Source organism: Gymnoscopelus microlampas (genome assembly GCF_963454915.1).
Source record: "Gymnoscopelus microlampas genome assembly, chromosome: 17".
In the NCBI taxonomy this organism is placed as follows: domain Eukaryota; kingdom Metazoa; phylum Chordata; class Actinopteri; order Myctophiformes; family Myctophidae; genus Gymnoscopelus; species Gymnoscopelus microlampas.
In genome coordinates, this window is record NC_139954.1 from 7,075,568 (window position 1) to 7,092,238 (window position 16,671).

Consider the following 16,671-nt stretch of genomic DNA (forward strand, 5'->3'; position numbering starts at 1 on the left):
CCGCACTACAGGGTCTTCACTGACCGAGCCACGGCCCCACTGACCCTCATGACGCTACGCCACTTAAACGTGCGGCAGCATGCGCTGGGTTGCCAGGTTTGCACAGCCTGCGCCAGAAACAAGCAACCACCTTCATGAAAAAAAAAAAAACACCAAAATGGTCCGCAATGTTCCAGGGGTGTCCCCGCGCGTCCCAACACTCCACAGGGGGTCAGTGCACCATCAGGGGGTCCGCGGACCCCCTGTGGACTCCCTGCAACATAACAAATATTATTTCTTCAAATTTTTTCCTTTTTCAAAAAAACTTTTCCACAGTTTCACTCCGGCAATTTGGGTCCCCCAATATACACACGGCCACGCTGGGCCCCGTGCGCGGCTGGGGTTGAGGGGGGCGTAGCCCCCCGAAACTCTAGTTTCATATAAAAGCCATAGAAGACAATGCTAAGTCAAAGGGAGCGCTAAATAATAATAATAATAATAATGATAAATAATAACACAGTGTGTGTGTGTGTGTGTGTGTGTGTGTGTGTTCAGGCTGTGCGCTCTCTGAAGGAGACCATCGAGGACTGTTGGGACCAGGACGCTGAAGCCAGGCTGACGGCTCAGTGCGCTGAGGAGAGGCTGGCTGAGCTCCTGCTGATCTGGGACAGAACCAAACCTGTTAGTCCTACTGTCAACCCTACCACCGCTACCACACTGCACAACCACAGGTAACACACACACACACACACACACACACACACACACACACACACACACACACACACACACACACACACACACACACACACACACACACACACACACACACACACACACACACACACACACACACACACACACACACAAAGCATGTTCATGTTACTGCAATGCTTATGCTTATGCTTAATGCTTATTTCTCACCTCAAATGTTTTCAGATACATGTTTTAGTGTACTGTTTAAGTTTAAAAGAAGAACATTAGCAATGCACCGTCCGGATGTCATCTTGAATTAGATTAAGAGTAGCAGAACCAACAGTAACTATGGCAATCACACAGGTGAATGAAATCATGATTCATGATTATTCTTATTCATTATACTGATATAGCAACATAGTTTTTTCAAAAAACTGTAGAAAACTGAGTTAGAAGACATTTTGTAGAATCGGCCTCAGGTCTAAATGGGTTCATTTACGAAAAAACACAAAAAAAATCTAATATGGAGATTACTGTTGATTTTGACAGCAAATTTTGATTCAGTTTTAGTCATAGTCTTTTGAATAAAATTCCATTTAGTTTTAGTCATATTTCAGTCGCCTGGAATGTTTTAGTTTTTGTCTAGTTTTAGTCGACTAAATATCATAAGATTATAGTCGACTAAATCTACAGTTGATTTAGTCGACTAAAATACATTTTGGCGGTGCCTTGATGGCGTCGTAATGCCTGATTTTACACTTGGTTGCATGCTGAAAACAGCAGATCTACAAGCCCACAACGCATCGCAGCTTGTAGATCTGCTATTTTCAGAGCGCAACACCCGAGCGCAACCAAACATAAAATGACTTGTCTTTTAGTTCTACTGGATCTCTTCTCCACTAGTCCCTCCCTCTAACATTATAGTCTAGTTTTTATTTGTTGACGAAATTGTCAACATATTTAGTCTTAGTTTTAGTCATCATAGCTTAGTTTTTATTTCGTTTTCGTCAGTGAAAAAAGGTAGGACTATAATTTTCCATCATAGTTTTAGTCGACGAAATCAACACTGATGGAGATAAGGAGGTTTCTGCCCGACAGCAACGATATCTTATCATAATCTCGTCTTATCTCACGGCAGGAACCTGTCCAACAGTAGGCGGGGCTTTAAGGTTGGCCCCTCCTACATGGCTGACTCCTCCTCCTCCTACATTGAGGACCACGAGGTGGGCGTGTTCAAGAATCTCCAAGGAGACACTCACACGGGGACGGTCGCCACGGCAACCCGGGGAGGAGGGGGAGTCCCAGAGAAGAACAGGAACTCTATCAATTACGAACGACAGCAGGCACAGGTGTGTGTGTGTGTGTGTGTGTGTGTGTGTGTGTGTGTGTGTGTGTGTGTGTGTGTGTGTGTGTGTGTGTGTGTGTGTGTGTGTGTGTGTGTGTGTGTGTGTACTTGCAGAAGTGATTGCATCTCGATTGAGTAATATATGAAATTATTGCTGAATGAATTTATCAATTTATTCATCTACTGCTCTCTCTCTCTCTCTCTCTCGCTCTCTCTCTCTCTTTCTCTTTCTCCCCTCTCTCTCTCTCTCTCTCTCTCTCTCTCTCTCTCTCTCTCTCTCTCTCTCTCTCTCTCTCTCTCTCTCTATGCAGTGTCATGCTCGTTTGTCCAGTCCAGAGAGCAGTGTGTCTGCAGGCCTGACCCCCAACACTGTTATGACCTCTATCTCAGAATCTGAGCACACTGGTATATATAAAACATCACGCACGCACGCACGCACGCACGCACGCACGCACGCACGCAGTACATATATACAACAGCACAACATACATACCAGCACTCTGTCAAAACAACAAAGGCCAAATATTTGTCTAATATCATTTCAAAACATTCCCACAGTTCTTTTTTACTGTAGCTCAGTCGACTCGCTGTTCTCTCTCCCTGTCCCCATCCAGTCTGTCAAGTCAGACAGATATTACACAATCTTTGCTGTATAGATAGATATACATGCTAAATAGAGTAACAGATATATGCTAATTATGCACACAAAGAAAGTTATCATCATCATTTCTGTTCATCACTTATTAGCTTTTCTCTCCCTCCCGCCCAACACTCCCCCCCCCCAGCCCGTGCTGTGACTAATATCACCCTTCCCGTCCGGCTTCCCAATCGTGTTTACAGACGCTCAACAAAGCCGCTAACCACTTGAACCCCAGCATCTACTGTACTGGTATATTCTGGGGGGGGGGGACATTAGCCAAAAATAGCAGATCTACAATCTCACAACTCGTCGCAATGCAACGCGTTGTAAGCTTGTAGATCGACTATTTGGGCCAAAGAGATTTGGTGTAGAAGGAAAAATGCCAACTTGGGCAGATTTAAAATTCGCATTTTCAAGCGCTTCCGTTTAGCAGTGTTGATTTCGTCGACTAAAACAATGACGAAAAATGTTCGGACTACCTTTTTTTCACTGACGAAAACTAAATAAAAACCTAATAAAAACTAAGCTACGATGACTAAAACTATGACTAAATATACTGACAATTTCGTCAACAAATAAAAACTAGACTAAAATGTTAGCGAGGGATCTAGTGGAGAAGAGATCCAGTAGAACTAAAAGACAAGTCATTTTATGTTTGGTTGCGCTCGGGTGTTGCGCTCTGAAAATAGCCGATCTACAAGCTCACAACGTGTCGCGTTGTGAGCTTGTAGATCTGCTATTTTCAGCATGCAACCAAGTGTAAAATCAGCCATTAGGATGCCCTCAAGGCAGCGCCAAAATACATTTTAGTCGACTAAATCAACTGGAGATTTAGTCGACTAAAACTAGACAAAAACTAAAACATTTCAGATGACTAAAACAAGACTAAAACTAAAGTTTTATTCAAAAGACTATGACTAAAACTGAATGGAATTTTATTCAAAAGACTATGACTAAAACTGAATCAAAATTTGCTGTCAAAATCAACACTGCCGCTTAGGCTACAGGCTGTATAACGGAAGCATCTGAAAACCGCCTGAGTCAACAGTCTGTCTGTCTTAGCCCCACATCCAACTCCCTGACATGTGTTTGAAGACATTTTAAACTCCTTTTTACTCACAAGATTGACAGTTTTAATATCATCTCATCTCACCTCCGACAGAAAATGTCTCCGGTTTTCCCTCAACAAGTTTGAGCCCGTCTCTTTCTCATCCTGCTATAGACACAGTCTCACACACATGAACCTGTCTCTGTCATCCGCTAGACATAGTGTCACACGCATGCAGCCAACTACCTGTCGCCTGGAGCACTGCTTCCCAGCCTTTTATCCTTGGACTCCCCCCTTCTTACATCTGACAACCCCCCCCCCCCCCCCCCACAGACACACAGACACACACACACACACACACACACACACACACACACACAGACACACACACACACACACACACACACACACGCACACGCACACGCACACGCACACGCGCACACACACACACACACACACACACACACACACACACACACACACACACACACACAAACATGCACGTGTACACACACACACACACACACACACACACACACACACACACACACACACACACACACACACACACACACACACACACACACACACACACACACACACACACACACACACGCATGCATGCATGCACACACTCTTGTTTCTCAGACATGTAAACCGCATAGGCCCTGTATGATTCTCGCTGGAGCAAGTAAGCTTGTAGATCGGTTATTACAGTAATAGATTTCTGAATGTTTTTGACAATACAATGTCCCAGAAATGCAAGTTATGATTTTGTGCAAAACGTTTACAATTTTGGACTACTTCCACCCAGACAAGGCCTCATGTGATGGCTACTATATGCAAACATATATATGTTGGTCACCCCTTCTCATGTTTCAGTTACTTAAGTTTGTGTTCTTGACCGCAACGTTAAGAATGTACAGTCATTTAGCATGTTATTGAAACAGATGCTAGGTTCATTGTTTACCTGGTATCCAGGGGTCCTTAGGGGGTTTCCAGGGGGTCCTTAGCAAAAGTTGTTAATTGTTGTAGTGAGCCCGCCTAGGGAGCCAGAGGCCCTGGTTGCCCCAGGTTCGATTCCAGGCCAGGTCAGCATATGTGTCGATGAAATGAAATTTGTCCCTGAGCAAGACTCTTAACCCCTAATTGCTCACAGGTTCTCATTGGAAACAAGACTGCAAGGACTTTCATGAACGACCTGTTAAAAGGAATTATCCTTACACTTTATCCATTTATACGTTGGCTATTCAAATTTCAATTTAATTTTTGAAATTTAAAAAAAGTATATAATAGTTTTGAAAGTTTCGAATAATGTTGCTTTTTTTTTTTTTACATAAATCTCCTCTTCTGGGGAACCCTGGCACAAAACCTTTTCAGATGGGCGTCTGTGGCCAAATACATGCTAGGTATCATTTACTCTCTGCATTTTATGCACGTGTTTACCTTTGCTTAAGTCGCTCTGGATAAGCGTCTGCTAATTTCCTAAATTGTAATTGTAAAATGTGATCGTTGGGGCCCCGGGTTGGGAAACACTGCCCTGGAGATTGTTCCCTCACGTCTCTTCCTCTGATCAACCACTCCTGTCTGTCACTCACCAGTGATTGTCCCTCCTGTCCTGCAGGTGGTGCTCTTCCCAGTATTCCAGTGTTCCTGCAGCTGACAGAAGAGGATCTGGAGGCCACTAAGCTGGACCCTAAAGAGGTTTGGTTGACTGAAACTTGAAAGAACTGATTTCACAGGATTTGATCACTGTTATTCAGAGATATATATATAGTGCATTGCAGTAGCCTATCTTCTGGTTTAATCAAGGCTTATCTTCAGGGTCCTCCGTTGATACACGTGTGCACTATGTTATGTTTACATTATGAGAATACGAGCAGATCAAACGTTTTGTCTGCTCTAAATCATCTCTTTGAAGTCCACGACATGGCGCGAGTTTTGGATCCCATCTCCCGTACAGCGTAGTTAACATCCCATAGCCTGAGGAGAAGTCGGCTGCAGCATCCAATGACTGAACGGATAGCAAGTCACTCCTGTCAAAAAATGATTGCTGAGGATACACTTCATGTATCCTCGATCGTTCTCGCTCCAAGCAGCTTGGGCAGCCTCCTCTCTCTCTCCTCACTGTCGGCTCCTCGACAAGCAAATAATGATTTGGGACGAGACATATTTCTGGGTCACGGATGAGGCAGAAATTAGAGAATCGGAATTTAGCTTTAGTCTCTCTCTTTCCGCTCCTTTCTGTGTCCTCCTCTGTATTGTATTTGTATTGTTTTGTTATTACATTATATTTTATTTTAATGTATTTTTACTGATGAATTGAGTACAATGGACCACATAACCTTTGACTGTACTACCTGTACTGTTAACAAACTTGTTAACCCATTAAGACCTGCGGCGATTCTTAAAAAAAATCGAAATCCTAACATTTTTTTTTTTTTTTCAAGATTTTCCAAAAATAGCAGATCTACAAGCTCATATCTGCTATTTTTGAATAGCCAAAGAAATCTAAAGTGACACAGATGCGTTCCAGGTCTTAATGGGGTAATAAAGTATTCAACCAATCAATCAATCAATGTCCTCTCTCTTTGTCTCTCCCTGTCTCTCCCTGTGTCTGTCTGTCTGTCTGTCAGGTTGATAAGAACCTCAGAGAGAGTTCTGATGAGAGTCTGATGGAACACTCTCAGAAACAGTTCTGTGCTCCAGACCCGCTGGCTGCAGGGAGCAGCAACCTGCTGCTCTACCCTCTGATTACCCTGAGTGCTGAGGTGAGACAACCTGGACCCTAACCCCTATACCCTAACCCTCTACCCTCTGATTACACTGACTGCCGAGGTGAGACACCCTGGACCCTAAACCCTATACCCTAACCCCTAACCCTCTGATTACACTGACTGCTGAGGTGAGACAACCTGTAGAAACAAGCTGGTTGCTTGTTTCTCTCACAGAATCTGGCAACACCGAGGACAAGCTTCACGTCGTTCTGCATAAACGGCAGCTCATAAGGGACATTCAGTGCATGTTTGAGTGTCAGTACACTGCAAAATGAGGATTAGTGGAAAAAAAAAAACCTGCTAAAATAGGCGATTTTCATTTATACACATTACTCCATTATGCCAGGGGAAGGGGTCTCCACAATGGACAACAGGGGCTTCTCTGGAAAAATTCAACGGCCCTTTGTATGTTGGTGAGTGATTAGCGACACATCAAAGCAAACATCTAAAATGACTGGAATTCTCCTTTAACATCCGCCAAGACCGCATTTGCATTAGTGAAATTGCAAATGCAATAATAGGCGATACATATGAGGTTAAAGTTGTTCAACTGATTTTGCTATATTAACTAATTTAGCTGGGCACCCCCTGGAACCCCCTCAAGCACTCCTGGGACCCCCACCTTGAGAAGCACGGGTGTGAAGGACTGGTCCTGTATGTGAGGTGTTGTTCTTTGTTGTCTTTTGAGCAGATGACAGTGTCGGTGACGGCGGGCCAGGTGGAACACTGCCCCCCCCTCCCCAAACAGCACAACGTCCCAAAGAGACCCAGCACTCTGTCCCTCAACCCCAAAACCAAGCACAAGTCCAACGTAAAACAGGTACCTCAACCCTACCTACAGGCACGATACCATCCTCCCAGTTCTGGGGCCAACCTTCTACGAAGATAGCAGATCTACAAGCTCACAACACATCGCGTTGCGATGTATGCGTTCTCTCTCCTGATCGGATAGCATACATTTTCTATTTACTAAAGAGCTGGAGAGACAGGGAGACCTCTGTTACTGAACAAACACTATATAGCAACTAGTACCACTACTATCACAATATAGAGCTTAACACTTATTTTAACAACAAAATATCACCACACTCTCACTGAGGAGTTTTCTGTGTAGATTGGGGTCTCCGAGAAGATTTATTTTAATCAAATGGGGGTCCTTGTCCAGGGGTCCCCAACCGTTTTTGGCCCAAGGACCCCCTCCAATATGTTCAAAACTTTCATGGGTTGTAATATACGTGTAATATATATATAACATGTATAAACCATGAAATAATGAAGTACTGAGTGTATTCTTGGTTGTTCAGGTGGAGACGGGCGTTGCTAGGGTGAACACAGTGTCCGTTGCCCGGGCGGCAGAGCCCCACATGGTCACCGCGGTAACCAACAACGTCCCGGGTGTGGGAGGAGCGGTGACGGTGGTCGCCAACGGTTACAGCTCCGGGGTCCCCACCCTGGTGACCAATGGGATGAGAGGAGGTGGCGGACGGACCAATCCGGCGGGACCTCAGGTGAGTGGCGGAAAGTAACAAAAGTACATTTACACAAGTACTGTGCTCAAGTGCAGTATTTTGACATCATCGATGGGGGATTCCAAGTTAATAGAAACTACAGCTTTTCTCTTCCTCGAAAGTTGGCATGCTGAAATAGAAGCCATTGTTCTTGCATTAACGTATTTTTGAAATCTTGTTTGATATGACCAAACCTGCCTGCCGATGATGATGTCACTGGTAGGCGGGTTTCTTAACTCTCTCAGTGCCAAGCCCCGAGTTATCCCCGAGTTTTTTCTGAATACCCTCCCTGCCAGAACGAGAAATCCCGAGTTTTTACTTTATACTGTGATCGCACTATTCTGTTTATTTTTCATCATCACTTTCGCTTCCTGATTCTTTCAGACTCACTGGGTTCCGGTTTTATGACGCAGATTCCGTTTCCGGTTCTAATTTTTTTCCCCGGTCATTTTCGGCCAGAATAGGGAAAATCACGTTTTTTCACACGGTATAAAAAACGAACGCAGAGCTCCACTTCTATTTTCTATAGTCTGGGTGACGATCAGTCATCGTAGTCGTATATCACATTGTAATTTACCCCGATCGGCAATCTGCGAAAACGTCACATCCGGTTAATGACGTATAGACTGTTTGAGCCTGTTGGTGGGGGTCGAGCGAGTCAGCGAGTGATGGAGGTGTCAATCTACTGCTCTCTGCTGGTCGATTTGTGTATGTGTTTAAAACAGCAGCCCAGAGAAACTATATGAAAATTAAATTACAAAATAACAACAACAAAAAACACGAAAATCGCTGGCACTGGGGGAGTGCTTTATGAAAATACTCTGGCAGTCAAAGAGTTAACTGTCCCCAAAACCCTCCTCTGAGACACAGACTCGAATGGACAGAAATGGTTCCATCTGATAGTGATCATTAGTGAGGACCAATTATATGAAGATAAGGTTGAAAATGGGTGCTTTTACGTTATAAAGAAGAACAAAAAAAATCTTCCACCACTGCGTCAGGTGGAGGAGGAGCGAGGGATGAGTGGGGGTGTAGACGGAGGTGAAGAGGGCAGTGTCCCCCTCCTGAACTGCAGTCCTGACGAGTACCAACCCCTGCTGAGCACCGGGCGACGGCAACGCCAGGTAGGTCTGACATCATTACGACATAAAGTTGCTGTCATCAGTCAATCAACTATATTCCACAATCTCCTACATACTATACTGTAGCAGGGGTTCTATAAGTGGGGTCCGGGGACCCCCAGGGTCCTTGTTGAGGTTCCAGGGGGTCTCCAGATTAATTAGTTAATATAGCATCACACAATCATTTTAACCACTTTAGCCATATTTTATACTTTGGCTGTTCAAAAATACCAGCCCCACAAAGTGATGAAAAGTTGTGAACATTTTAGGTTTTAAAAAAAAAAATCCAGGGGGTCCCCAGGGAAAGTAGTTAATGTAGCAACACAATCATTTTAACCACTTTATCCATGTATATGTTGGCTATTCAAAAATAGCAAATCTACAAGCTCACAGCGAGCTTGTAGATCTGCTATTCTTGAAATGATTTGAAAAATATGTTGAATAATGTCGTTTTTTTAATATAAATCTTCTCTTCTGGCGGTCCCTGGCACAAAATATTTTCAGATGGGGGTCCGCGGCCAAATATATATCAATTTCCTCCTTGAGAACCACTGATTTACAGCGTTCCAATGTTCAATCATTTGACAAAACTATTGTTGAACTAAAATGTATTCCTGGTTCCAGTCCTACCACCAGGAGGTGCTCCATCGCCCCCCCAACTCTAACAACAACAACAACCGACCGCCGCAGAGGTCAGGGGTCATCATCTGCCAGGACGCTGCAAAGGTCAGCACGGAGGTCGCAGGGTCGTCGTCGACGAGGGCAACAGGGGGCAACAACAGCCAAGGAGGCGGGGCGAGGACCGCCAGAGGAGAGGATGACGACGCCTTGACAACGGCGGCCGTGGCCACAGACCCCGAACCAGAGCCCCGTCAGACCCATCCCGCTGGTCAGAACCTGGACCGGGTCGTGCAGCCGGTAGCCGATGTCAGCAGACTGGTCTCACACACCAGTCCGGAACCAGTAAGCTCCACTGGTCCAGTCCAGACCGGAGCAGTCCCGGTAGAGCCAGTAGAGCCAGTAGTCCCAGTAGTCCCAGTAGTCCCAGTCCGGTGTGAAGTCCAGCTGAGACAGAGCAGAGGCAGTCGGCCTCAGAGACCCTGTTCCCTGGACCTCTCTTCATCTACTTCTTCATCTTCTTCATCATCGTCAGGTGAGAAGTTTGTTCGCTTGCTTGTCTTTTTTTGTGTGCCTGTCCGCCGTCATGCTTAGGCATTACATTTAGCATAGACTGAAAGAACGAGCCCAATCGAAGGGCGGATCCAAACCCAGGCGCAGGATTCCAGCGCCGCTTCCTATTGCTTCACCAATCTATGTCGTCCCCGCCTCCCCTCCCCCCTCCCCCCCGGCCTGTGCAAGGAGCACGCTGACGTCACCAAATTTAGAGCGACGCCCCTCTGCACTCTGATTGGTTAGGAGATAACAAGGTCCTAAGACCAGCGTTCCTGCAAGGTTCTCCCAGCCTTTTTTTATTTTGAAACAAAAAAAAAGGCATGGGTTTCCGAGGCTACATTTAGCATGACTCGGTTCCACAGATAAATATTGTGAAAATAGCCGAACTACAAGCTCACAACGCCTCGCTCTGTAGATCGGCTATTTTCACAATGCGTCTTATTTGACGATTTGGCCAAATTGTTGCTAATCAACTGGGGACCCCCCTAAAGGCAGGCTCACATTTCGGCGCACTTGGTGATTGGTTGCCGATAAACTATAGGAGAGGATCGATCGCCTTCATCAATGTCACATTTGGTCCTCCTAGCTGTGTGTGCCAACTCGGTCATTTACCACCTGACTTTGAATTTGATTGAATACTTTATTAAGAGTTTGTAAAAGGTACAGGGGTACAGTTATACAATAATGCTAAAAGGATAACACAAAAATCCCTGTGGGATTGTGGTCCTCTGTATTCAATGCATCAAGACAAAAAAAGATATGAAGGCATGCTAAACAATAAAGCATCAATACTAGGAGCAATACACGTATATTTACAGAAAAACAGTGGGGTCATTTCTTTTGGCAAGCTAGTCCAGTCGCAAATTGCAGACAGGTGCTCTTTTATGGTGGCTTTGAAGGTATGGAGTCACACTTATTGATGGCTGGTGGTAGGGCATTCCACATTTTGGTGGCATAATAGTAGAATGAATTCATCCCCATGTTTATGCCGAATCTGGGGGGAATGAGATCAGTGGAGCTCCCTCTGGCGTTATGGTTATCGCCATAAGAAGAACATGGTTACCGTTGTTTCAGCTAGGCTATTTGTGCTGACAATGCAGATATGATGTTTGAGCAGGCATCAGTAAACACACTGACATGATATCCAAAAAACGTCTTTCTTTCTTTCTTTCTTTCTTTCTTTCTTCAGTAAGACTGTGCGGTCCAGGGAAAAAATGTGTGTGCATGTGCATGTGCATGCGTGCGTGTGTAAGGGAAGGAAATTCCACACAGATAAGAATCTGTTGAATGTCGGAATTCAGTTGGAGACTAGAGATAAGAATGCATGGCCGTGTGTGTGTGTGTGTGTGTGTGTGTGTGTGTGTGTGTGTGTGTGTGTGTGTGTGTGTGTGTGTGTGTGTGTGTGTGTGTGTGTGTGTGTGTGTGTGTGTGTGTGTGTGTGTGTGTGTGTGTGTGTGTGTGTGTTCTACAGCACAGGAACACAAACACCCACTTCTCTTGGAATTGTTCATGAACACGTGTACACACACACACACACACACACACACACACACACACACACACACACACACACACACACACACACACACACACACACACACACACACACACACACACACACACACACACACACACACACACACGATGAGTTGAAAACATCTGATGCTATCTTCTATTAGCAGACCAAACAATCCTGTCAGAAGAAGATGGAGGGCCTTTGTGTGTGCTTGTAGTATATGGTGCAGTTACTTATTCTGTCCAGCAGGGAGCAGTAGTATGTCAGTAGTTGGAGTTGCCTTTGCTTAAACATGTCAAACATAGATTGTATTATATCGATATTCCAGTGGTGAACATAACTAAGTACAGTTAATTACTCTTGGCACCCAAACTTACAAAAATACATTATGAATTTACCAGCCCTAAGCCCTATTTCAACACTAGAGGTTCGGGGAGGGAAGCCGGGCGGGAAGGGTGATATTTATCATTGCACGTACTCCTACGGGCTGGGGGTGGAGCCTGTCAGCGGGGAGTGTTGAACGGGAGGAGTAGGACGAAGGCTTTACGTCCTCCCGGTGGGGGCTCCTCACTGGCAGGTGAGCCAGAAGGATGCAACAGCAGTGACAACACACAGAAATGTGTGTGTGGAGGAATTGGGATGATGACAAAATTGGGGCAAAAAAGGAGTAAAAAGCAAAAAAAAAGATATTAATTAAGATTAATAATAATCATTGAATGTCTCTCCTCTCTCTCTCTCTCTCTCTCTCTCTCTCTCTCTCTCTCTCTCTCTCTCTCTCTCTCTCTCTCTCTCTCAGGTGGTCTGTGTGGCTCAGCAGACTCTGGTCTCAGTGTGTCTGCAGAGAAGATCAAACGTCGGGTCAAGACGCCGTACGCGCTGAAAAAATGGCGCCCCGCTTCCTGGGTGGTCTCCACGGATACCAGCCTGGACCTAGACTTTGAGGTCGTCAGCAGCAGCCACGCCCACTTCACATCCAATCACCACCACCACAGACCGGCAAGTACCGGCGGCGTGTCCAGAATCAACCAATCGAAATCCAGCATGGCTGTTTTCTTGGTCGGGGGCGGAGCCACCACAGCGACCATGACCTCCTCCTCCGACCCGGACGGATTGACCTGCCTCTGAGCTTTTATAGCGTCTAATGTTTTGTTTTGTTTTTTACTTTTATTTCTTCAAGGAGAGCTGCTTCATTTCTCTTCTTTTGTTGTTTTGTCTTTTCATTCAGTTCACAGGTGGGGGTTGGCCCTTTGTCAATCCCCGCCCATGTTCCCGCCCCTCTTCACGCCCATTGGTTGCTGTTGCTCGGTTGGACAAAAATCCTCTCTCTCCATCCACTACCGTCGCGAAAACGTGTTATTCAGTTGCCTCGTATTGACATTTAATGTATTCAATTCTTATTTTGAATACAGAAACTGGATTTTTTATTTTTTGCAAACTAAGAATAAAGAACCAAAAGGAGGCGTAACCAGGGCGGAACAAGGCTGAAGGAGCCTGCTGGTTGGTCGCTCAGGGACCAATCAGAAGGCTGACAATGGGTCAATGGCTGATTTTAACCGCTCTCAACCTGGCTTCCCTATTTTAGGCGGGAAAAGTAAAATATTTGCCTCTTAGATGTTATGCAGTAGAAGTATAAAGAAAACTGAAATACTCAAGTAAAGTAAACGTACCTCAAAAGTGTACTCGAGTACAACACTTTGAGTAAATGTACTTACTTCCCACCACTGCGAGCGCGGGTGCACATCACTTCCACCCAGCCAATGGGAGGCCAAACGTAGCCATGGAAAACGACTGGGTCGCGGTTTGAAAGGCATTCACGCGCCAATGAGTAGCACAAACAACATCTCCCTCTGTGAGATGGATGGGGATTGGATAGCTCTGCTGTAAACACGCCCCTCTCTCACGGCTTTTTGGCCAGTGAGAGCGAGTGGGTCATGCTGGTGAGCAGAACAACAGCCTCTCTAGCAGGTGATAGGCTGTGGATGGCTCATGTTGCCTAAAAGTTCAACTGTGGCCCGTTAGTTAGTTAGTTAGTTAGTTAGGTAGCTAGGTAGCTAGTTTACTAGTTATTTAAATCAGTTTAATCTGTATTCCAAGTCTCTTCTTGGTGGACAAACTGCCTTGTAGACGCCTGATCAACAGATGGCGCTCTCCTACTCACAGTTTGGAAAAGCACAGGCTGTGATTGGTCAGAATGACCATGATGTTTCTGTGCTCATGTGGCAAAGCTGATCTTGGCTCTTTTTCCAAAATGTATTTTTTTTTTTAATCTAGCTATGCATTGTGTTGTACAGCACTATTTCATTTTATTTCCACTTTATGTAGCTCTCTGTCATTGTGTCAGCTCTTGTTAGAGAGCACTATGGAGGAAAGGAGAGAAATAACTATACAAGAGAGGAGAGGAACAGAGAGGAGAAAATAAAAGACAATGCAGGAGTTGGGAATCAGAAAGTCAGCTATAATAGTAGTAATAATAATAGTAATAATAATAATAATAATAATGATAATAATAATAATAGTTAATATGGACAGCAGCATCTGTTCATGTAAAACATCCAGAGACAATTAGAGCAATCAGTCTGTGAGACTAAAGACACTCCCCTGCTTTATATATCAATCTTTTATTTGAATAAGTACATTCTTAAAAATGTTCTTCTTCTTTTTTTGTTTTTTACATGTGTGTGTCCACTATCAAACCTTTTGTATCATAACTTAAAATGTGCAATAGCCTTTAACTTCAAAGTGCTTTTAAATATTGCTATAGATGTGTGTGTTTTCAGCCATAAAGCTATCATTGTATGTAAGCAGTGCACTTATTATTTGTATTGTTACGACCATCATGTCAATCACGTTTATCATATTTACCTCCGAGATGTAGTGGAGTAGAAGAATAAAGTATCAAAGAATGGAAATACTCAAGTAAAGTAAATGCACGTACTTGAGCCAATGTACTTTCCACCACCGCTGAGGTGAAGTCAAAGACAAAACCGGAGGAGGATGTGTGATGTACGAACTGTTCCTTTATCACACTAGTTAACTAGTTAAACACGGGTTAACCGGATAAACACTAGATCATTTCAGCACAGTTGAGTTGAGTTTCATTTTAACCCATTAAGACCGGGAACGCATCTGTGTCATTTTCATATTTCTTTGGCTATTAAAAAAATAGAAGATATACAAGCTCATATCGCGGCACCGAGTGCGCACTACGAGCTTGTAGATCTGCTATTTTCTTTGCAATTTTTTTTTGCACATCTTTGAATATATACATTTTTTAAATTTTTTAATCCTAACAGTTTTTTTTTTTCAAAAGAGATTTGGTGCAGACAGGAAAATAAAGTGGTCCAAGTACAGTTGTAGCTCAAGTCCGTTAATCTGAAGACTAGAGGGGTTAAGTTCTAACACATTTGCATTTGTTGATCAACGTGTTTTATTGTCCATGTTTTTTTTCCTTTTTAGTTTTATATTTCTTTGAAGAGTTGTTAAAAGACAATATAGATCATTTCAGATTATATCAGCAATATTGAATTAACGTTGAGAGCTTTTTTTTTCCAGTTCACCAGTGTCTGTACCAACTACCAACCACACACATACTGTCATTTGTACAGTAATGTAGTTTTATTCTACTTTATGATGCCTTTTCTTGACAAATATGTTTTTATTTTCCATGTATTATTAGATTTTTTGTTGGAGTTTATTTGTGCGTTAATATAAATAATTATGCAGCCTACAGACTATACTGCATTCTATTAGTACAGTGGTTCTCAAAGTGGGGTCCGGGGACCCCCAGAGGTCCTTGGGGGGGGGATCCAGGGGCTCCCCAGCTAAATTTGTTAAAAACCACTTTAACCCTATTTTGTACTTAGGCCAATCAAAAACAGCCGATCTACAAGCTCGCAATGTGTCGCGCTGTGACGTGCTGTGAGCTTGATCTTTGAACATTTTTGAAAAATCTGGAAAGAATTTGAACATTTTCGAATCATTTTGAATTATTTCTAAGGCACACCTTCTGGTTCTGCATGGGAGTCCCTGGCACTAAATATTTTCCTCCTCAGCCAAATACATGTCATGAACATAATGAGGATCACTGTAATAGTAGAGTAGACACAGCAAAGTGCATTCTAGGACAGTGGTTCTCAAACTTTTTTTCTCGGTGACCCCCAAATTGACAATTATTAGCCCACCGACCCCCATTTGAAAAGATAAGGTAGGGACCCCCATAAGAGAAGATTTTTACGGCTCTAGCCGTACAAATAATTTCAAGGACCCCCAGTTTGACATGCATTAGGCTACGGACCCCCATTTAATGGCATTTCTATCCCTGGGACCCCAATTTATATTGTAAAATCAATGTTAATTTAACTTTATGGAACCAAAAATGGAACCAAATGGACCCGTTAGGGTCCATTTGGTTCCATTTGTACACTCTCAGAGTTACAGACCCATGAGGGTCCATTTGGTTCCTGTCCATAATTTAGCTGGGGACCCCCTGGAACCCCCTCAAGTACCCCTGGGGGTCCCCGGACCCCACTTTGAGAACCAATGTTCTAGAAGCCAGGCCTGGCCTGCCTGGGCCAGGCCTAGCTGATCTACAAGCTCACAACATGTAGATCAGGTATTTCCGTTGTGCGTCGAATAAGAAGTATATTGTGTATTTGTGTGTGCGCGTGTGTGTGTGTGTGTGTGTGTGTGTGTGTGTGTGTGTGTGTGTGTGTGTGTGTGTGTGTGTGTGTGTGTGTGTGTGTGTGTGTGTGTGTGCGTGCGTGCGTGCGTGTGTGTGTGTGTGTGTGTGTGTGAGGGGGGCCTCCAAGGATAAAAGGTTAGGGAACCACAGATTTGACCTCCCTAGGGTCTTCGGGTGGCCTTAAGAC

The 16,671-nt window shown here is 44.2% G+C and overlaps 1 protein-coding gene across 1 annotated transcript in view; it reads left to right on the forward strand.

Moving 5' to 3' along the window:
• Positions 1–13,418, forward strand: part of LOC311064132 (bone morphogenetic protein receptor type-2-like) — a 43,306-nt gene extending 29,888 nt beyond the window's left edge. The window contains exons 12-21 of the mRNA XM_084083899.1: positions 535–710; positions 1,814–2,024; positions 2,332–2,425; positions 5,333–5,412; positions 6,345–6,479; positions 7,177–7,305; positions 7,790–7,993; positions 8,995–9,117; positions 9,739–10,267; positions 12,600–13,418. Coding sequence (XP_083940025.1) covers positions 535–710; positions 1,814–2,024; positions 2,332–2,425; positions 5,333–5,412; positions 6,345–6,479; positions 7,177–7,305; positions 7,790–7,993; positions 8,995–9,117; positions 9,739–10,267; positions 12,600–12,928 — 2,010 coding nt within the window. The 3' untranslated portion in view covers positions 12,929–13,418. The remainder of the gene's footprint in view (positions 1–534; positions 711–1,813; positions 2,025–2,331; positions 2,426–5,332; positions 5,413–6,344; positions 6,480–7,176; positions 7,306–7,789; positions 7,994–8,994; positions 9,118–9,738; positions 10,268–12,599) is intronic.
• The last annotated feature ends 3,253 nt before the right edge of the window (positions 13,419–16,671 follow it).